This window comes from Crocodylus siamensis, chromosome 2 (assembly GCF_052110815.1).
Source record: "Crocodylus siamensis isolate JL-2025a chromosome 2, ASM5211081v1, whole genome shotgun sequence".
Classification (NCBI taxonomy): domain Eukaryota; kingdom Metazoa; phylum Chordata; order Crocodylia; family Crocodylidae; genus Crocodylus; species Crocodylus siamensis.
The window spans coordinates 19,758,268-19,780,099 of NC_143396.1; the positions used below are offsets into that span (position 1 = coordinate 19,758,268).

The 21,832-nt window shown below is 41.6% G+C and overlaps 1 protein-coding gene across 20 annotated transcripts in view; it reads left to right on the top strand.

Annotated features, from left to right (window-relative positions):
* The window catches only part of ADD1 (adducin 1), a 117,673-nt gene that overhangs the window by 68,153 nt on the left and 27,688 nt on the right, over positions 1–21,832 (top strand). For all 20 annotated transcript variants that reach the window (XM_090035448.1, XM_090035460.1, XM_090035455.1 and 17 more), the window contains 7 exons: positions 838–1,000; positions 2,824–2,975; positions 7,867–7,947; positions 10,897–11,046; positions 12,326–12,469; positions 13,649–13,747; positions 14,079–14,255. In XM_090035448.1, coding sequence (XP_089891574.1) covers positions 838–1,000; positions 2,824–2,975; positions 7,867–7,947; positions 10,897–11,046; positions 12,326–12,469; positions 13,649–13,747; positions 14,079–14,255 — 966 coding nt within the window. The remainder of the gene's footprint in view (positions 1–837; positions 1,001–2,823; positions 2,976–7,866; positions 7,948–10,896; positions 11,047–12,325; positions 12,470–13,648; positions 13,748–14,078; positions 14,256–21,832) is intronic.

A 21,832-nucleotide genomic window follows, 5' to 3' on the forward strand; every position in this document is an offset into this window, starting at 1 on the left:
GTGATTGATTTAAAATTTGTGGTATTTAGAGATGTTTCCTTGATGAAATGCAAGCTCTTTGCTAAAATGGCATTCCTTTCTTTCTGCAGTTTAGTCATTGCATAACTACTGAGTGGGTTTCGAGAGAAAACCTTTTGTGAAATGTCTTTATTAAAAAGAATCGGGATGCGCATTTGTGATGTTTTAATTATGGTTGTCACCTTTCAGATGGGCAGCAGCCGTATTGTACTGATCTGCCTGCTAACACCACTGTTCTAATTCATTCCACCGCCTCCTAAGCTTTTTCTTTCCACTTCATGTCTTACCAATCTCCTTCCCAAATGAGGAATAGAAATAATAGTAACAGTCGTGGGAAACTTCTTGTGCCAGAAAAAGGAAAAAAACTGCAAACAAACCATAAAAACTAGAGTGTAGGCACAGCCTTAGATACGAGTGACTATTTTCTTCTCTGTTCTTAGATGCCTTAATGGTTCCTAGTACTCCCCCCCTTCTCTTTGAGACTTCTCAAGGTGATTGCATCTCCTGCCTGTTGTTCCAGGAAAGCTTCTCATAAGCATGTCAGAATTTCCCTAGTACCTAAAGTGAATTTTCCAAATTCATATAACCCCTTGGATGCCCCAAATCTCATGTAATCTGGAATTTCAAAGAACAGAGTTTTAAAAGCAGCAGCACAGGCCCAGTAATTTTGCCTCCACTTTGACTGTAGGCAAGAACTGGGAAGGTGTACACAAGGCTTTCATCTGAGGAGTGCTAAAAAAGAGGCAAGGGAAAGAGTGTGAGTAGTTTTAAGTTCTTCAGCTATATCATATTTAACAACTTGCAATATTTTATTGGTAGGCATTTTGTGAAGAGTTGGAATCCATGATCCAGGAGCAGTTTAAGAAAGGAAAGAACCCAACAGGCTTATTGGCTTTACAGCAGATCGCAGATTTCATGACAACTAATGTACCAAATGTGTATCCAGCGGCACCCCAAGGTGGAATGGCTGCCTTAAACATGAGTGAGTGTACACTGGTCACTTCTAATAGAGAGTCTGTAGTTCTGTAATGGTATTTGAATTATTCTTAAGAACATATGAAGTGAAGGCATAGTTCTGTGAAGAAGCTGAAATGCCATCCATTTTGTTCAAAGGGATCTTGTAAAAAATAAAACAAGTTAATTAACTGTAAATGCTGGAACAACATGAAATATGGGGATTCACATGCATTTTCTATATTAAAAGCCCTTTTAAGCATGACATATTAATTGAAAAATATCCTCTTGCTAATAAATCTACAGTATATTTGGATAATGCTGTCAATGTTTAAATGTTTTCCAAATGGACTATCCAATGGAAAGTGAAATGCTCGTTATCAATGGTCCAGTTAGCAAAGGCTAGGAAGTTATACCCCTTGTGAAAGTAATTATTTTTGCCCTTTACACTGTCTTTGGTTTTCTTCTTTCAGTAAGAGCTGCAGGAAGGCAAGGCATATATCATCTATAGCCAACAGTGTTTTCTTTCTCTTGTTTACAGAGTTTAATTATGTTCACAAATGTTTTAAAGTGGAACTATATTTGGGAGTTGCTTGATTGAGCAGCATAGCCAGGGTTTTGGTTTGTTTCTGAAACACATTTTTAAGGTCCTTGCAACATTGCAAAATGGAGCTGTATGTTTAGGGTCATGTCACACTAAATTGTTTTGTACAGTTCTAACTGCAGTTTAGTAGCATCCAAATAAAGTTTGGCATAATCCTTCCTCCTCCGAGCGAGCACACTTATTTCTAGTAAGCCAGTATGATTCGGAATCAAATTAAATGAACAGTTGCTGATTTCCAGGCATACAACAAGTTTTTCCGTTTGACAAAGTGATATATAAGTGCTTATATTTTCCAGTGTCAACCTAGATTTTTGTTTTGGAGGAATTTGTTCCATTTCTAAGGTTTGAATTTGAGACACTGACAAAATACTATGTACATTGGGGTGGGCTAAGTCCAGCCCACAGGCTAGATAGGTCCCACAGCAGACTCCATTTCCCAGGAGCCCCTTCGGCAACGGCTTCTTCTGGCTGCCACCACCAGACCCAACCCCACTGCCTTGACACCCCAGCCTACCCACCCCACATCCACCACCAGGGGCAGAACCGGGTAGCTGAGATGGGCCTGTGGCTGGGAGTGAGATGGGCAGGCAGGGGAAGGAAGACCCTGGGATCTTGGGGCAGACCAGTGCCGGGACAGAGCCATGATTCATTGCCAGCACATCCCTGCTATGAGCATAGATTGGGCATGCAGGAAGCAGATCGCGGTTCTGTCCTGGCTTTGGCCCTGCGCGGTCACTGCCTCAAGATCCCCACCTCAGTCCTGGAGCAGCTCTGCTACCTGTCTGTGCCGCTCTGGGCCGGTCTCCATGGAGCCCCCAGGAGCAGTGTGGCCATGATTGTGCAGGGGCAGGTCCAGGGCAGAGCCCCGGTTCTTTGGTCCCATGCTGTCACAGCCCCACTGCTCTCTGGGAAATGGAGTCTGGCCACTGGCTGGATCTGCCATTTTGCCCACCTCTGAAGTACATGATGTTGGTGCCATCTTCATATTTTTGGGAAGCAAGCTAATGGTAGTTTGACTATACAAGGAATAAGTCACCTTCTCAAATATGTTACTATTGTGAAGTGTGAAAATAGAAGAATAATGGCTTGCTGGTAACTAGACTGTAGCACAAATTTCTTTTGGTCATCCAAACAACAAAGCAACAGCATTACAAGAACAATCACTGTTTTTTATGCTATGTTATGTTTTAATTGCTGTAATGACCACATGATTTCCATATGCTTTTTCTTCTCTTTTTCACATTCAGGTCTTGGCATGGTGACACCAGTGAATGACCTCAGAGGGTCAGATTCAATTGCTTATGAGAAAGGGGAGAAGTTATTGCGATGTAAATTGGCAGCTTTCTACAGATTAGCAGATCTCTTTGGGTGGTCACAGCTTATTTACAATCATATAACAGTGAGTATTGGATCAACAGATAACTAAACAATTTCCCCATACATAAGGGGAAAGTATATCTGCCACTAGTTTAAAACAGAAGTGAAGTGGTGTTGAAAGCGGTAGAATAGTGAAGAGATTCATCAGTGCATCTCAAGAATTAAGAATAGAACAACTTGGAAGTCAGCCAGTTTATCCTGAATAGAGTCTTAAGAGACTGCACACGAAAGGCCTCATGATGAAAAAAGGTTTTTGAAAGCTCAAGCTTGTAGTGTCTTAAATTAATGGATAATTTTATTTGCAATTCTGTAAAGTAATTTTTTAGGGCTCTCTTTCAGTGTAATAAAATGTCTGTTTTATTAGGCATTCAATTAAATATTATTGAAAATGCTGAAAATTCCTGTAAATTCTTGTAACCCTTTATGAGAACCAGAAAACCCTGGTACCTTTGATCTTAAAACAGTGGGACTACTTAGCTTATTATTCTGTGCCAGCTATCTCCATTGTGACTGAATGAGTAATTACTGGCATCTGTTGTGATAATTCTTGACAGAATGACTAGCAGGGCAGGAAAGTTTCATATGTCAGATGAGGAACCAACATGAATATCATGAATAAAGCCACAGCTGTAGTGGACAACCTAGTCTATTGTCTTTATAACAGAACTGAATTGTTTGTGGGTTTTCCAAATATCTAAGTTGTTGGGGGGCTTTTGTGTGCTACAGAGGTGGTCCTTAAAATGTTTTAATTTGCTTTAAAAACTGTTTTTACTATTTTAAATAATAATAATGACTTAATTACTAACAGTCATTTATTTACTTGATAATCCAAAATATTTAATGAACAGAAGGCAGGGCAGCATGGCACCTTATAGACCAACTTATTCAGAGACGTATGAGCTTTCTACTTATGAACAGACTCGCAGAGAGCAGGGATACCAAATGGAAAGGAATAAATTAATTTAAATTCAAAGAATAGGCAAAGGGAAGGAAAAACTGAGAGGCAAAGGTGGGTTAAAGAGATCAAAAGGGAAGAATGAAGTAGTTAACTCATTGAAGGACAGAGGAGTTACCAAAGACAGTGGACAGCTTTAGTGGACACTTTACAGAAAAAAATAGTAATCTATACCTGCGTCACTTCTCATAGATGAGAAGAAATTTGAATGAGATGAAAAGGAAACTTAGAAAACAGGTTTGGGGATGGGTTTCTAAGCAGACAGTTCAGTCTTAGAAGAAGGTGTGAATACACTTGTGAAAATACATACAGAGGTATGTCTCTGAAAGCTGACATCACTGTCGGAAATGTGAGTATATGTAAAGAAGCCTATGGTAAAAAGGCAGGCATGGGCTGCATCAGGTAGGCTCTCTGAAATAACGACAAAATGTTTTGTGGTTAGTCTATAATGGAATGATGAACCAGTGAAGTGGGGAGCACTGTGAAAGAAACTGGCACTTGCAGGTGTGATAATGTTTTGAATGGATTGTAGAGATTTAGGGAGTGTTAGAAGATCCTAGAAAAAAGAGGTGCAGCAACTGAAACAAAATAGAATTCTCACTTGGAAGAATTTGACTATCGGCACAAAAAGAAACAGGCAAAATTTTAGAAGGGTGCAGGAATAAAACAGGACTTAGCCAATGCCTAGAAGGGATGTGAAAGAAGAGGAAAGGGCAGATCATAATCCCCCATTTGTGAAGAGGATGGGTTTGTTTTCAGCCACAGCCGCAAATAGAATAGTGGGTTTTATTTAAATGAAAAATTTTTCATTTTTTGCTATGCCAAGCAGGAGATGACACCAAATCATCCAGGTATCTATGTCTGAGTATAATAAATCTCATTAAGACTTATCAGTGCATTCTAGGGCAAAATTAGCAACATTTTAAAGGAAATTTGCCCAATATAGAATTGCTTATGTGTTACTTTACCGTAAAAATTTTAAAGCCTTTCGGATGGGATGTGAGGTCAGTGGGTGAGACGATGTGCATATTGTCAGTTCTGAGTTGATGTGTCATAAGGATATGCTTGCACCTAGTTTCACATATCTGTGGCAGCATTTTTAAAGCTTTCAGGCTGTGACATCCCAAGGATCTCATCCCCCTCTTAGGAGAAAAGCCAAACAATTATTTTTTACTTGTTGTTTTGTTTACTTGGAACTTGGCAAAACAGGAGCCTATTTTACTGGGTTCTAAGTAAAAAATAACCTTTGGGTAGAAAAACTAACCAAGCTGCTTGTGATCATTTGTTATTTTGAGAGAGGCATTTCTGCAAGTCATTATACTGTACATTTTTTCAGATGTCTGCATCAGATTATTCCTGGCAATAATTCAGTAGACAAATATTGTGACAGTGGGTGAGAAATGTTGCATTCTGTAATAGTGTATGTTCAGACCATAGTACAATGTATTTATTTATATATTGAAATAATTAAAATAGGCATACATTCACTGTAGATTAATGAGTTGAAATACTTGTAGGAATCAGGTTACTTACTTGGTACTTGGTACTTCAGTATTAAGCTGGTAATTGTGGTGGGGTTAATAACAGCAGTAAGCCACTCCATGGCCAGCGCTAGGAGACTGCTAATATGCCTTATGGTATGTACTAGCAATTATAATACTTCAGAAGTGCTTTTAACCAACATGTACAAACTGTCTCACTGGAATAAACTATGCGAGGCCTGAAGGAGTATATAACATTGCTGATTTTGAAACTTTATTGAATGTTAATAAATGTTTATCCTTTCTTCATGGAAAGCTAATTTGCATCAGGAGTGTTTAAAAAAAACACCTAAAAAAAAAAACCAGCCAGGAAAATGTACCAAGTGCCTCTTCTCTAATTTAGTCTTACTATTTCCACTTCAGATTCAACCTTTTAATTTCTGTTGAGCTTTTCTTTTGCCTGCTTCCCACTCCTTTTCTAGCAGTTCCTTACTGTCAGCTGGCATGTTTGAAAGTTAGCTTTTCAGTTTAAAATCACAAATGGAAGGAAAGTTGCTTGTGTCCCCAGTAGAGGTTTTAATAGAAAAGCTGTTAAGAATGCTGCCAGCCATCTGTGAGAGGCTGCTATGGAGGCAGTTCTGCATGTAACCGATTCCTTTCTGAAGACACAGGCCTGTCTTTGCCTGTTTGCTTTAACTGAAGCACATGCCTACCTCCTGGCTGTGGTTCCAGAGCCCATATCTGGGAAAGAAGTCAATTACTTACATTTTTATGTATGGTCTTTTTGTCTTATGGGCCAGCATCGGAAGATATCACTTTAATTCTGACATCAAAGAGGAGATAACTCATGTTGCTGTGAACTGGCTCTCCCTTTACCTTTCAGCAAAATATTTCTTTGCATATAGGGTAAAACATGGACAACACAAGTTTTTAGTTCCAGAAGGTCAGTTGATTGGCTGCACTTTGCTTCTGAGTGACTGATGGCAATGTCAGTTGAAAGAAGCCAAATTTTTATTGCCACAATTCTTCTATCACTGTTTTCTATACCTCTTTTCAAATGAGAGGTGTGTGTGTGTGTATGTATTTCATCATCTGGACCAAAAGGATCTGGGAAAAAAGGGCACTTATTTCTTCAACCTGCTGGAATGAAGGAGAAAATTTTAGTTGGGCATACCCCAGTGTGCTGGGAAGGAATATTTTATGCTAATGCATTGGTTATTTCAGTAGATTTGAATATAAATCTGGTGTTTAAGTTGGCATGAATACACCTCTGATCTACAAAACAGAATAAATAAAATAAATGGAAATAAATTCTCACAGCAGTCTGAAATGGCCGGTTAGTCGCATTCACTCCTTTTCTTCTCCTATTGCAAGCAACAGCATAGGTTAAAGTAGCTAACTACAGGAGAGCCCTACAGTGGTAGTGATTTGAAGTCTACTTCCTCTGTTGTCTACTAGCTGGCTGGTAAAAGGGAAGGAAAGGCAACATTGGAAGCGTTTCATGGGCAGAGCATGAATAGGATGAGGAAATCCTGTACCTTCTAACATGGGGCAAATTTTGTAGAATACTAACACTGGGTTACAGTACTGCTTCTCTGATACTAGCCATCCCATACCTTATTAGACAAGCATTCTATCTATCCAGGTATTTATCTAGCTCTTGTTACTACGGGGACTTGAGCACCTTCTTAGCATCTTAATTACAGGCATTCCTTGGACTTACCACACAATTGGTTCCTGAAAGCCACATCTTAAGTTGAAACGTTGTAACTCAGAACTGATTTTCCCATAGGAAACAATGCTATAAATGGAGGATTAGTTCCTGAACCAAGGCCCAATACCCTGTTTTCACAAAATATAACCCAGAATTTGGTATTCAATCAATTATAGATGAGTAATATAGCTACATTCAAGTATTTATACTGTAAATAGCAATCATATTGATTTGGAAGGACTTCTTCAAGGTGACTTTGTTGGACTTTTTGAAGGGTTCTTGACTGTAGTCTTCTCATAAGCCTTGGCTGCAGGTTTTTCTGGAGCCTTGTCTGCTTTCTTAAAGAAACTGTCCAAGGAAGTCTGGGTAAATGTTTTCCAGGGAGATGGGCGATGCAGCGAACTTGCTCGCTGGTGTGGCATCGAGTCGGATCAAGCGTTGCAAAGTTGAAACTGACATCAGAAAGTTGAAACGGGTGTCAATTTATAAATGTTGTAAATGCAAAACATTGTAACTCAAAACGTTGCAAGTCGAGGACAGCCTGTAACTTCTCTCCTTTACTGACCTGAAGATCTATAATTGGCACCTCCCTTTTGGTCCTACTGGACATTGGTCCTATTAACAAAGCCATTCTAAATTAATACATTTTGTCAATTAGAGAAAATATGCAAGGCTACTTACTAATAATTGTAATTGTACTGTGTATTTTTGGTGCTTATAGTTCTTCATTGTAAAGTTTTAACTCTTACCATTGTGTTCTTAGGCCAGAGTAAATTCTGAACAAGAACATTTCCTCATTGTACCTTTTGGACTTCTTTATAGTGAGGTTACTGCATCCAGTCTGGTAAGCATGCTAAATTATTTTTATAACACCAGAAAGTGAACATAAAGTTTTTGAGTGCTTGTGTATATCTATGTCTGTGCTTATCTAGGTTATGTCATAGGGACTATGCTCTGATTAGGTTCTCTTTTATTGTGGTTGTATGGCAAGAATAGCTAAGTTGTGTGGTTCTTGAGTCAACCTAATGACTAAGGACCTACATAAATTGTGGTGAGACTAACCAGTTTTTGTGGGTTGGTCACATAATAAAAAGCAAATTTTACAGGTATTTCCTGGATGTGCTGTGCCAGCCCTGCCCCTTGGCGCTGATTGGCAGAGTGGCCTCAGTGGGAGAGAAGGGACGAGGGGTGCAGCTGCCATCTTGTTTGTTGGCTGTCCTTGCAGCCCCGCCCTTTGGCAGTGATTGGTGGAGAGGCCACAGCAGGGAGAGGAGAGACCAGGGGTGGCTGCCATCTTGTCTGCTGCCCTTCGTGCCACCCTTCCAGCCTACTCATTCCTTATGCCCCAGCAGGTTGCAAAGCCAGGCTGCAGCAGCGAGGACTGCTGGGGAGCCAGCATTTTATTTTTTACGTTTTTTTAAGTCGACTTTGTGGACAATCCCGGATTTTGTGGTTTCCATGAAATTGTGAATTGAGTAGACCTCTATTTATGACGTACACCTGCTTCATAGTTAGTATCTTCATAGTGATTTCAACACATGAAATGTTATACTTTTGTTGCCTTTTAAACCTTTCTGAATTACAGAACCACAAAAGACTTGCTTTAATTAAACATATTTCCCTGTTCCAGATCTTTAAAAAAATGATCTAAGAGCAGGCCCAGATCTAACACATTGGGGCTGCAGTCATAGATAACCACAAACTGAAGTTGGCATGGTTGTGTCAAAGGAAATAACTTGGTTTTGGAAATAACTTTAGTCAACTGTGACTTTCAGAAACTGCTGGTAGGGAGGGTAATGAACAGAACTAGGAGAATGAAGAAATTGCATCAAGTGAGAAGCTATTGCTGTTTCTTTCACCCTCATTTTCAGATGCTATCAGTTTCCTCCGCCTCCCCTGGGTAAGAAGCAAACGCGCCGGGGAAACGTTGCCACCATGCCCCTGGGTGCGCTCCGTCCCAACCTACCTGCGTGTACCCCCAAAGATCTTTCTAAGTACCCCTGGGGGTACATATACCCCCAGTTATCAACCCCTGAACTAGATGTTATAAGCTGCACCATTTGTGTGCAGGAAAATGGTTTAGATCCATTTAAACACAGGAGTTGAAAATGGAACAAATGGGAACAGGGAGGCAGGGTATCAGCAACAGTTAAAGAAAACATGCCTTTACGAGACTGACTTGCTGGAAAATCAATCGTGTGCTAAAAATCTGTGGTTGCTGTGCGTTCCAGTACATCTAACAGGTGAGGATTTAATTGCATTTCATAATCAAGTAGGACCTAAGGCTATTAAGATTAAATAGCAAAGATAGTTCATTTTATAGAGAAAGAGCCTTCATACTTCAAACAAGGGTTTACCTGGCAATCAAAGATAAAAATAATTACGTTATCAAGCAAACAGTGGATCTGTGCCTGTAGCTAAGAAACAATAAGAAAGTATAAAAGAGAGAGGATTTAGATGATACTTTCCAGATCTGGTTAATTGGAGGAAGAAAGAGGGCCTAAAAAAAAAATTCCTGGAGCCAAATGTTAAAGGGGACTCTTTACTCAGGTAAATAAAAGGTAACCTGCAGAACAGTGAGTGGAAATAATCTTGGTCCTTTTCTTGCCCAAAAGAGGACTGAAAGGTGTTAATTTTGCGGTTTTGTTTGGGTTTTTTTTTTTTTTTTTTTTAAATCTTTTCCATTAGAAGTATAGGTCCCATCTACGGTGAAAAGCTATATAATCAGTGAAGAATTAGTGGAAGTGGTGTCACAAGAAGCAAGGAAGTAAAAGCCAAACAACTTAGCAGAACAATTGATTCACATTTATACAATTGCTTATTAGTGGATTTAATTTCTTACAGGAATGTAATTAATATAGAAGGCATGTTTAGTGCTAATGTAAAAAAATCTTCAGTTCCTTATAATATATTCATCATAACATACTGTATTTATTTGATTCTGAGATGAGGCCATCTGCCCCACATTTAACATTGGTGGCGGGGAAAGCCCTTTGTCTAAGAATCACATACCAGGGTGTGGCAGGGGGCAGGCAGCTGGCAGCTGCTGTGGCTCCAGCTTCAGCCCCTGTTGGGGATCAGGGTCATGGCCGTAGCTGCAGCTGCTGTCTGCCTCTTCCTCCCGCCACCGCCTCTACACCCCGTCATCTCTCCCCTGCAGTGTCTTCTCCCCATCTCCCTTCCCCACCTGCCATGCAGCCTCTGCTGCCCTGCCTGCACTTCTCCTTTCCACCCCCTAATCCTTGCTCCGCACCAGCAGGCTCTGTGCATGCTGCAGCTTGGGGCACTGAGCATGGCTCCAGCCTGACCCTGTAGCAGTGCCGCACAGCTGCTACACAAACTATGCTGAGGCTGTGCTCAGTGCCCCGGGCTAGAACAGGGACCGAACCTTTTGGAGCAAGCGTAAGGGGAGGCGAGGCGGGGAGCAGAGAGGCTGGGGGGAGGGGGAGCGGAGTGGGGAGGTGAGGCTGAAACTGTGGTGCAGGGGGACAGGTAGGTAGCAGGGAGCAAGACCTTCACCTCCCCACTCTCTGCCCCCCTCAGCCGTGGGGGGGATGAATTAAAGATAGTCCTCCAATAATTAGATTCTACATGTGGAAAATTTATAATAAATTTAGAAATTTTCCATATATAGAATGTAATTATTAGGGGGTCATTTTACATTCAGGGTCACCTTAGATTCGAGTAAATATGGGACTTTTAAATACACTAGTAAGGAAAATGAATTAAAATATTTTGCAGGTTTGATGAATAATAATTCTTAAAATTTTCTATTTCAATCTGTCATTGTCAGGTTAAGATTAATATTCAAGGTGATGTTGTTGATCGTGGAAGCACTAATTTGGGTGTAAACCAAGCTGGTTTTACTTTGCACTCTGCAATTTATGCAGCTCGACCTGATGTTAAATGCATTGTTCATATTCACACACCAGCAGGGGCAGCGGTAAGCATTTCCTTTTAATGCAGCTTTTAAGAGAAATACGGTTGGTCCCATACAGTCAAATATATTTATTTATCTTATTTAAAACTTGGACGCTTTGAACCCATACTCATGTGAGTAATAGCCTCACGTGAACTTTAGTAATCACTGACCTACATGTGTGAGTATGGCTTACTCATGAGTGTTTCTAGAATTGGGTCCTACAGCAGCAAATGAAAACATCTGTGGTGTTTATGAAAATTATATTTATGATTGATATTTTAATCTACATTTGCTGTAAAACTTTCAAATGTATATGGTTCTAATAAGGATGATAGCATTTTCAGTCAATGCCTCTTACAAACTCCTAGAATGATGCACCACTTGTCTATGAAGGCGACTTGATATTTCGTGTATTTCCTGAACAGATGTGTTGCATAATTAAATACTTATTGTCTTATACTTACCTGTGGTTCTGGTGACAAATCTGACACTGATTTCACAGGACAGGTAGCAGGATTAATCTCAAATACTGGATGCACATATAAATCCATAAGTTCCTGCTTACATTTTGTTTTCTGTGAACAACTGATTATAAATCACAATCAAGCTCATTTCCCTAGAATCTTTTACAGGTGTCATACTGATGACCATGGATCCTGATAGTCTCTGATTTAAAAAAAAAAATAAAAAAAATCCACATTTATCAGTTAAAAAAAAATTAACCAAAATCCACATTTTTCTGTGATCAAAATAAAAAAGGTGGATTTTGGCTTAATTTTTTAAATCTAAAATTGGGGGGGTTTTTTTATCAAAGAATACGAGGAACCCTACTGATGACAGAGTTTCCTAGCTAGTTGTAATTGCTTAACTGCAGTTCTCATTCTGATATTTTTGTTTCAAAATCAACTCAGAATATCAATACAAACATTTAAGGTGCATAAAAGACCAAAGCTTTGAACAAATTTCTAACCATGGCTCAAATTTTAAATTTTAATAATATTTGTTGTTTTTAACTGCATGTTGTGTAATTATCTGAGTCCAACCTTGTCACTCATAATCTTGCATTTTAAAACATGCACTCAGAATAGGGAGAGAATATGAATTAAGAAGAGCTTTGTGTTTTAAGTCCTTTGCAATTTGTATTTACTTCCATTCTCTTTTAAATTAATTATATTTAATCTTAGTATGTTATATGCAGTTTTGTTTGTTAGCAAAAAAAAATCAGCCTTTGTGACATACTAATGCATTTTTTGTTGTTTTGATTTATTATTCCCTTCTTTAAAATCCATCATCATCACAGGTTTCTGCAATGAAGTGTGGCCTGTTGCCTATCTCACCTGAAGCACTCTCCCTAGGAGAAGTGGCTTACCATGACTACCATGGTATTCTAGTGGATGATGAAGAAAAAGTGTTAATCCAGAAAAATTTAGGACCTAAGAGCAAGGTCAGTTATCATTTGTAAAATTTAAAGTGCAAGCGTCAATGCCTACACAGTCAGATGGGTCGCAAATTGGCTGGGGGTCTGCACCCAAAGATGGGTCTTTTTTTGACCTGGAGGGACATGGGCAATGGGGTCCCTGAGGGCTCAGTCCTCAGGCCTACACTCTTTAACATCTTCATCAACGACTTGGACAAAAAGCACCTTGTTCAAATTCACGGATGACACTAAGATGTGGGGAGAGGTCGGCACAATGGAAGGGAGGGACAGGCTACAACTAAATCTGGACAGGTTACAGGGGTGGGTGGATGAAAATAGGATGGGATTCAATACTTACAAGTGCAAGGTACTGCACCTAGGGAGAGAGAACCAGCAGCATACCTATAGGCTAGGGAACTCCCTTGTCAGCACAGAGGCAGAAAAGGATCTTGGAGTCATTAGTGATTCCAGGCTGAACATGGGCCACCAATATGAGGACATGGTCAGTAAGGCTAACTGAACCTTATCATGCATCCACAAATGCATCACGAGCAGGTCCAAGGAGGTGATCCTCTCCCTCTATTTGACACTGGTCAGGCTGCAGTTGGAGTACTGCGTCCAGTTCTGGGTGCCACACTTCAGAAGGGATGCAGACAGTGTTGAGAGGCATAGGCAGGGGGCAGCAGGGCAGGCTCTGTGAGGAGATGCTATGGGTTCTGAACCTGTTTAGACTCCACAAGAGAAGGCTGAGAGGGGATCTGGTGGCCGTCTATAAACTTATCAGGGGGGACTAGCAAGGAATGGGAGAGTCCCTTTCCCCAGAGCACTACCAGGAGTAACTAGGAATAACAGCCACAAGTTGACTGAGAGTAGGTTCAGGCTAGACATCAGGAAGCACAACTTCACAGTCAGGGTGGCTAGGATCTGGAACCAACTTCCAAGGGAAGTGGTGCTCACTCCTACCCTGGGGGTCTTTAAGAGGAGGCTAGATGATCACCTAGCCAGGGTCATTTGACTCCAACATCTTTTCCTGCCCATGGCACGGGGTCGGACTTGATGATCTGCTCAGGTCTCTTCCGACCCTACCAACTATGAAACTATAAGTGGTTGTTTTTTGATTGGGAGTACAGAGAAGAGATTGGATGTGTTAAGTTTTTACAAATGGGCTCCTCTCAGTATATTATTTGTAATCTGTGCTTGTTTTAGGTTCTTATTCTCAGAAACCATGGTCTGGTATCAGTTGGAGAGACTATTGAAGAGGCTTTCTACTATATTCATAACCTAGTAGTTGCCTGTGAGATTCAAGTAAGAATCTTAGTATTTTAAAAAATTAATCTATGTATATTGTATACAAAATGATCTAAAATGTTAGTTTACAGTATCATTGAACTAGTAAGCTAGAACTGTTTAACTTTTATATACATTTATTTCAAGTCAAGTCAATTTTCCATTAAAAACTAGAACATTTTAAAGTTTCATATTTAAAATGTTTTCATTATTGTAACTTATACTGATTTGTTTACTTCTTAAAGTAAGATTAGAATTTGAAAAATGAAATATAGGACTTTATGCTCTTTCAACAGTTATCCCATTGGTCATGTTAAAGAAACTGAAATGTGCCTTTATTGTTCTTAAGGTACGTACCCTGGCCAGTGCAGGGGGGCCTGATAACTTAGTGCTATTAGACCCTGGGAAGTACAAAGCCAAGTCTCGTTCTCCTGAGTCTCCAGCAGCTGAGGGTACTGTATCCCATCCAAAATGGCAGATTGGAGAGCAGGAATTTGAAGCCCTTATGCGAATGCTTGATAATCTGGTAGGTGAGACATTGTATATTTAGTATGTTTTTATATGATGATAAATTTTAAATTTTCTTTTAAGACATTGTGGTGAAGAAATTAATTCTAAGGGTCTTTGTTGCTTTAATTTGCTTGTTTGGATCTGGTAATGGATTAGATTTTTTTATTGTTGTTCAGTGATTTTTTCTGTAGATCCTACTGTAGGTGCAAATGGATTTTTCTTAACTACCAGTGTCACATTGGTCTATGATGGCATAGACCAGGGTTTAGCAACCTTTTACCAATGGTGGACCCTAAGGGGGGAGCACTACATGCGACCCAGATGCTAGCAAGTTCCCACTGCTGCTGCCTCTTACCATTTCCCCACCCCAGTCACTCTTCTTTGAATGCCTCTACAGACAAATACAGCTTGTCGGCTGTAGATTGCCAGCTGCTGGCAGTAGACAGTGAAGCCTTCCTCAGTTCCCCCTTAATGCCCATGGCTGAAACACAGAACCTTGTCCATCTTCTGATGGATTCATTTTCCTAAATGGTAGATGCAATAAGTGCCTATATATGTGACATATTATCATGAACATAACGTTTGCCAGATGTCTTCTGTGATCTTTATAATTCTGGATGAAGTCCTCTTACTCACCATCCCAGATTTCTTTACAAACAAATGGATCATAGCCCAGCCACAAATACTATGAAGAGCCCACACAGTGATCAGCCCAAATTAATGTGACAAAAGGAATGGTCTCTTCAATAATAACATTGAACATGTTAATATTGGGACCTCACTGGCTTTTCACTGTCCGTGGGTCAGCATTGAGCTAGTAGGTTTCCACAGTAAACCTGGTTGCCAATCCCAAGTGATCACTGGAGTAATCCATTCTGGGTTTGCATTTTGTCAACAGGGCACCCCCATTGTACATACACTTGTTCACCATGGGTGACCTGGCTAAATGCCAGACCCTTTTTTATATAGGAAGTATAAGCCTGCGCTTCCAGCTTGGATGGCTTCCTCTTTGAGTTCACTTGGAGACATCTGTTCTTTCTAAGCAATCCATCTTGCTCAAAGATGTTCAAAGATTAGATAGAACAAGGCAGTGATCATTCTGTTATCCCCTTACTGCTGATTAAGCTTTGACAGTCAGACTATTATAGGTGTTCAAGCATTTTTCAGTCTGTTTCTGTTTGTTTAAACTTAACGGGCTTGTCATAATAACTAAGTCAGATGTAAAGTTCAGAAAAGTTGAAACTCTCTGCTCCCACTGTCCTAAGAAGGTTTCTGCTCATCAGTCACAGATGGTTCTATACTGATACGTGCCCTAAGAAAGAAGGTTTGTTCACTGTGTGGTTCTTTAAGATGTTTTGCTGTGGGATTGCATCCTTTCTACCTGCTGTACAGCATTTTTACCAACATGGGTCTTGAGTTCCAGGGAAAATGAAATAAGGTGACAGCCACCCTGTATTTATGTGCCTCCCCTCCCCACCCTCACGTAAGAGCACGAGATGGCATAGGATACAGGTATGGTCCTGGTGATCATTGCTACTAAAGAAAAATCAGAGCTCTCCTATGTGGAATTCACAGTCTGATACCACTTCTGACCACATCCCAAAGAGCCCCAGCTTCTGGAGAAGGCACATAACCACACCTTCCTTAGTATAATGACTGTTATTGCATTAGCAGGAGTGATGCCAGTGGATCAGCACTGGTGAGGCCACACTTGGAGTCCACTTGTTTCCAGTTTTGGGCCCCCCACTCCAGAAAGGATGTGGCAGAAAAGATGTGGATATGGATGTGGCATGGGTAGTCTTGCGGAGGGCAGTGAAAATGATGAGGGGGTTGAGGTACGTGACTTTGAAGGAGAGGCTGGTGGAACTGGGCTTACTGAGTCTGAAGAAGAGAAGACAGATTTGATAGCAGCCTTTAGCTGTCTGAAGGGTGGTTCAAAAGAGGATGGAGCTAGACTGTTTTCAGTGGTGGCAGATGACAAAACAAGGAACAATTGTCTCAAGTTGCAGCAAGGGAAGTTTTAGGAAAAACTTTCTCATTAGGAGAGTAGTGAAGCACTGGAATGGGTTACCTAGAGAGGTGGTGGAATCTCCATCATTGGAGGTTTTTAAGGCCTGGCTTAACAACACGCTAACTGGAATGATCTGATTGAGGATGGTCCTGCTTTGAGCAGGGGTTTGGACTAGATGACCTCCTGAGGGCCCTTCCAACCTTAATTTTCTATGATTCAAAAATGTTGTGCATGTAATTTTGTTTTTTGATCTTAAGTATTTGAAAGCTTACATGAATGGTGGAATAGTCAGCTGCAGCCTGCTCCAAACCCCACTTAAGACTGGACTTTAGATTAATACTTTGATGTACATATTTACAGGATCTGGGTTTCATATATCATAGACCAGTGGTGCTTAACCTTTTTCTCTGGCGGGCAAGATGGGCAGTGTCCCATCCACCTGTGGGCTGGATCCTGCCAGTGGTCCAAATCTGGCTGCAGGGAGGGTACAGTGGGCACCATCTCACCATGTGGAGGGAGGTGGGGGCAGCTCAGCCACAACCTGGCCTTGCAGAGGGGAAAGGGGCATAGTCAGGGCAGGGGTTTCTCTAAACTGGCCCCATGGGGGGAAGGAGGCACAGCCTGGCCTCCATCCAGATGTGGCTGGGACAGACAGTGTGGGACTTGGGGTTTGGCAGCCACTCACCAGCTGCCAGATTTCCTGCCCCGTGGAGAGTCCCACGGGCCAGATGTGATGACTCTATGGGCCACATTTGGAGATTGAGCACACCAGCATAGACCTGATTCTTTTTGTTTGTTGTGGCTATAGTGCAGCCTCCCCATTTAACACTATATGGCCCTATATTCCCCTCTCCCCCTAACCTGGAATTATAATGGTAACGTTGTTACTTGGCAAATATTGTTAATTAAGGGATGTGTAAAATGCCTAGATTCACTTGTCAGCTTCATGAAAACCAAGATCCTTTACTAATCCATCCCAAAGCAACCAGCTGCTCTTCCGCATACTATAATTAGGGGACAATTCTTGGAGAATGTTGAGCATTTCCCCTACCTAGGTGTAGTCGCCGTTCCCAAAAAGTAAACATAGACAATGATATTCAACACCAGATAAAATCTGCAAGTACGGATTTTGGGACATCTAAAGGTCATATCTTCAATGATCATAATATCAGGACCCTAAGCAAAGTCCTTATCTACCAGGCTGCTGTCATCTCTACCCTGTTGTATGGGTGCAAAACTTGGATGACATATTGGAAACCCCTGAAAGCTTTGCAATGCTATGACTAGCATTGTCTTCAGAAAAACCCTCCTTATCAATCTGAATGATAGAAGAATGAATGCCAGCTTTTCTGGCTCCAGCAAACACCATCGGCATTGAAACCACATTTACAGGAAACCAACTTTATTCGACAGAGCACGTCATAAGGATGCCTGACGACTAGCTTCCAAAACAGGGCCTATACTCCCAACTCACTGCTCTAAAAGTGGCCAAAAAAGAGATTTGAGGACACAATGAAGGCCAATGTGAAGAAATTCAGTATTAACATCGGTACCTGGGAGACTTGAGCTCTGAATCGTCCCCTGTAGCACTGTGATGTACAACAAAGCATTGATCATTTCAAGTAAACTTGTCTCACTGTGGATACAGATAGGTGAGACACACAAAGAAAAAGAGCTGAGGTCCAGCATCACCAGAATCTGCTGCTTCCTCCTGAAACTTTGTCACATCTACAGTTGCATATGCAGACTGGTCACCTCTACAGACTCACTGCTGGTTTCCCTGTTTACTAGAAGACTGTCATTCTCATATTGAGGGACTGCTGCTGATGCCAGTTGCAGGCAATGACATCATATAATCCTTTAATAAGCTTATGTCACCCTGGAGTTAAATTGTGGTCTCTGAATGTTGCCTCCACTGGTAGAGTATTTGTCTGAGAATCAGAATGGCATAGCCTAAAGCATGTGTTATGAGGAGAGTTCCTGGTTTTCTCTGTTAAAAAATCCAAAATTCTCTTTTAATATTTCAAAATTCTCTGATTAAACCCCCCAAAATCCACGTTTTCCATGATTAAAATGAAACTTCTCTCTATATAGATATCTCTATATAGATATATATATAGATATTGGTTGAGCACAATGTTTTATTGATATATTTACAATTTTATAGCAGTTTGGGAGCCTACTAGCACCTCAATCATTATAATAAAATACATTCTAAATACCTCTATATTTTGATGTTTGATTTTGTTTTTTTTATCATGGAAAATCAGAGCTCCCTCTACCCCCTTCGCTCAGCAGGACACAGGTCCAGCTTTGGCTGCCCTTCCTCCCTCCCTCCCCCACACTGCTTTGTGGTGCTGAGCAGCCTTAATATGCTAATGCCCTGCCCTTGCCCATATGGTTGCCCCTCACTCCCAAACCATAGCTTGGTGCCCCCTCATTCCCATCCCACGGCCCCTTGCCTTGCAGAGGGGAGCAGGGGGAGCAGCTGCCCCCAGACCCCAGCTAAAAAAAGGGACATCTTTTAAAAAAGCAAAGATAATGCCTCCCAGAGCAGATGTTCATTTCTTCTGTCAGGTGCACTCTTTAAACCTGCAAGCAAAATTCACACACTGGTAGCAAAACACCTGCAATCTGCCTTGGCTGAAAAACAAACCATTTGGTAGCTTGTGACTTGTCCCAGGTGCTGTTTCTGCTATTAAATCTGTGCTGAGAAGTGGGGGGAGGACCCCTCTGGGAATTCTGGGCAGCAAAGCCTGACTGAAAGCGTTTCTGCTGGGCCTGGGCTATAGTCAGATCCCTGAGCGGCTCCGACACTGCCTTCAGCAGAAACTTGGGGGTGCTCCTGTGTTCAGAAGTGCCCTGGCCTGTCCCAGGTGGTCCCACAGTGTCTTAGAACCAGAATCACAGACAACGAGGCCTGGAAGGGACCTCGGGAGGTCACCTAGTCCCAACCCCCTGATCAAAACAGGACCATCCCCAACTAGATCATCCCAGCCAATGCTGCTGGATTGCCTCAGTAAGTTGGACAAAGATTTCAATTGGTGCCAATGACTCCCCTTAGAACAATACCCCTATTCCTAGGTCAGTTTGCCCTCCCCATACTGGTGACTGGGGGAGCACGACTGACACACTGGAGGTGTTGAGAGAGACAACTCCTCACCCTGGAGTGCCGAGAACAGAGCAGGGAGGAATTCCCACTCCCACCCCTGCTACACAAGAGATCCGGTACCTTGCAAGCAGTGACTTGGGTTTGCTTTGAGTGCCCAGAAGCCTCACGCATCCTGCACCTTGTCTGCAGGGGAGGACCTCGATAGGCAGCCTTGGGAATCTGAGTGCCCTGCGCTTCACAGGGCTGGGCAGGAGGGAAGCCTCCCAAGGTGGTGGTGGTGGCAGCAGCAGCCCCTCAGGGCGCCAATTGCCTCGTTACCTTGCCACCTGCCGAGGTGGCTCCCATGACCCACCAGGAGCTGGGGCAAGCTTGTGAGGTGGTCGGGTTGGAGCTGCTGCCACCCGCAGTGGAAACTCTGACCAGCCCGGTTCTGGGCTGTACAGCTGCGTGGCTCTGAGTCTGGCATGGAGCAGCCTGGCAGAGCTGGAGTTGCCCTCTGAGAGCAGGCAGCTCCACCGCCCTGCCTATGCCCCCTCCTGCCCTTCCCGTTTCCGCATGGTTCCCCGCCAGTCCTGCTCCTTTCCCTCCTCTCTGTTCCATGGGAGCCCCTCACTCCTTCGCCCCGCTCTTCTGGGTCTTGCTTCAGCTTCCCCACCCCTGTCTGTTCCTTCCACGATTTCCTGCTTCAATGGGGAAAATCCAGTTTTTTCTCCTCTGAAGGGAAAAAACCATGGTTTTCCGCAGGAAATGGAAAACCCAGTTCCCTAGTTGTGAATTTGGATGATAGCTGTCAGTTATATGTGCTATAGTTCTGTTTACATTTTTACCTATTCTGTTTCCAAATGGAAGGTAGAATAATTTTGAGGAAGTCTATATGTTCACTGTTTTTTGGAATAAATTTCCTTCAGTTAATAAACTAATATTTCCAGTATCTAAAGCTCTATATGCCACCTCTGGTCCATTTGTTTAATCTTTTATGCAGCACGCCTACAAAATGGGTATAGAGACCCAACGGATCTTTTGTTTCGTTTTGCATCACAATTAAATTGGGCTTTGGCTTTAAAAGCAAGTACTTTCAAGAAGATATCAAGGATAATGTACTGATAATATCCTGACAACTAGTCATCTTAATACTGCAAACTATGGCGATCTCCCCATATTACACATGGACGTAGGGCATCCCAGACATGTAATCACTTCTGTAGTTTAGCATATATAATTGCCCATATTACTTTTCCTGATCTGTTATCTACCATCAATCAGGATGCACCTTGATTTCCAGAATTTGGGACATCAACCAGGGTACTGTAACACTGCAGTAACATGTCACACATGAACCTACTGGAAAGGAAACACTGATCACGCAATTCTACGCAAGTTCTTTCTGCAGCTGGTTTTATGTATAAAGAAGTTAGTACAATAGGAAATGGACTTAATTACATGTTTGGCTTTGTATTGAACTGAAAAAACTTTGTACATAGAAAAGTTTGAGTAACTTGCAGACAGTGTATTAAATTTCCTTTTGATGTGTAAGTTGCTGTTTTACCAAGTAGAAGACACAGAACTAAAAAGCATAAGGATAGTTGGCAAGAGAAGAGTTAAAGAAACAATAGAGAGAAAGGATAGGAAAACAATATTAAATCAGAGAAAATAACAGGAAACCAAGCAGAAGAGGCCAAGTCGGGGGGGAGGGGGCGAGTGTGGGGAGGAGGTTAGAAACAGTAGGAATACTCCTAACATTTGTGCCTGCTTCATGTTTCTTTAGCAAGTTTTGGTAAATACTTAAGTCAGCTCTCAGTTTGTACCTGCAATTTTTTCACTTCAGTATTACAAAAAACTTAATGTCTAGAGGGTGAGAGGTTTTCCCCTGTATATCTTATCTGTCTTCATTTGCCTTGTGTCCTAGGACTCGGATGATGTCTGCCCTATACTTTTATTTTAAAATCCTTCAGAGAACAATAGGGCTTGTAGTGTTGTAGCTGTGATAGTCTGAGATGATTTTGTCTTATAAGGGTTCCTGATAAGACCTCTTCGCTCGTAGTTCATGCCCCCACCTCCTTTCCGCTAAACAGACTGTAATTTGCTTTTTTCTCTCAGACCTGAAGGGGAGGGCACTTGGTGCCTGAAGCTTGTCCAGCAGCTCTCCCAACTATACAGTCAGTCCAGTAAAAGATATCCCAAAAATCTTTGCCCTCTGGAAATGGTCACATTCCATCCATGCAATAAAACAGAGAGGACAAAAGGATAAGGGAAATGGTAGACTATTTGGGAATTATTAGAAAAATTGGGGATTCTTGCCTCTGAGATTCGACCTTTGAAAGTTCATTTGTGAAACAAGAGAACGCCAAGTGTGTGAGAGAGAGAGAACTCTGGGAAAGAAGGCCTCGTATGGAAAATAATGAAAACCAGACGCCAGAACTGATGAGTTAGCACTAAAATATCACACTGCACAGATCATGATGTGGGTGTT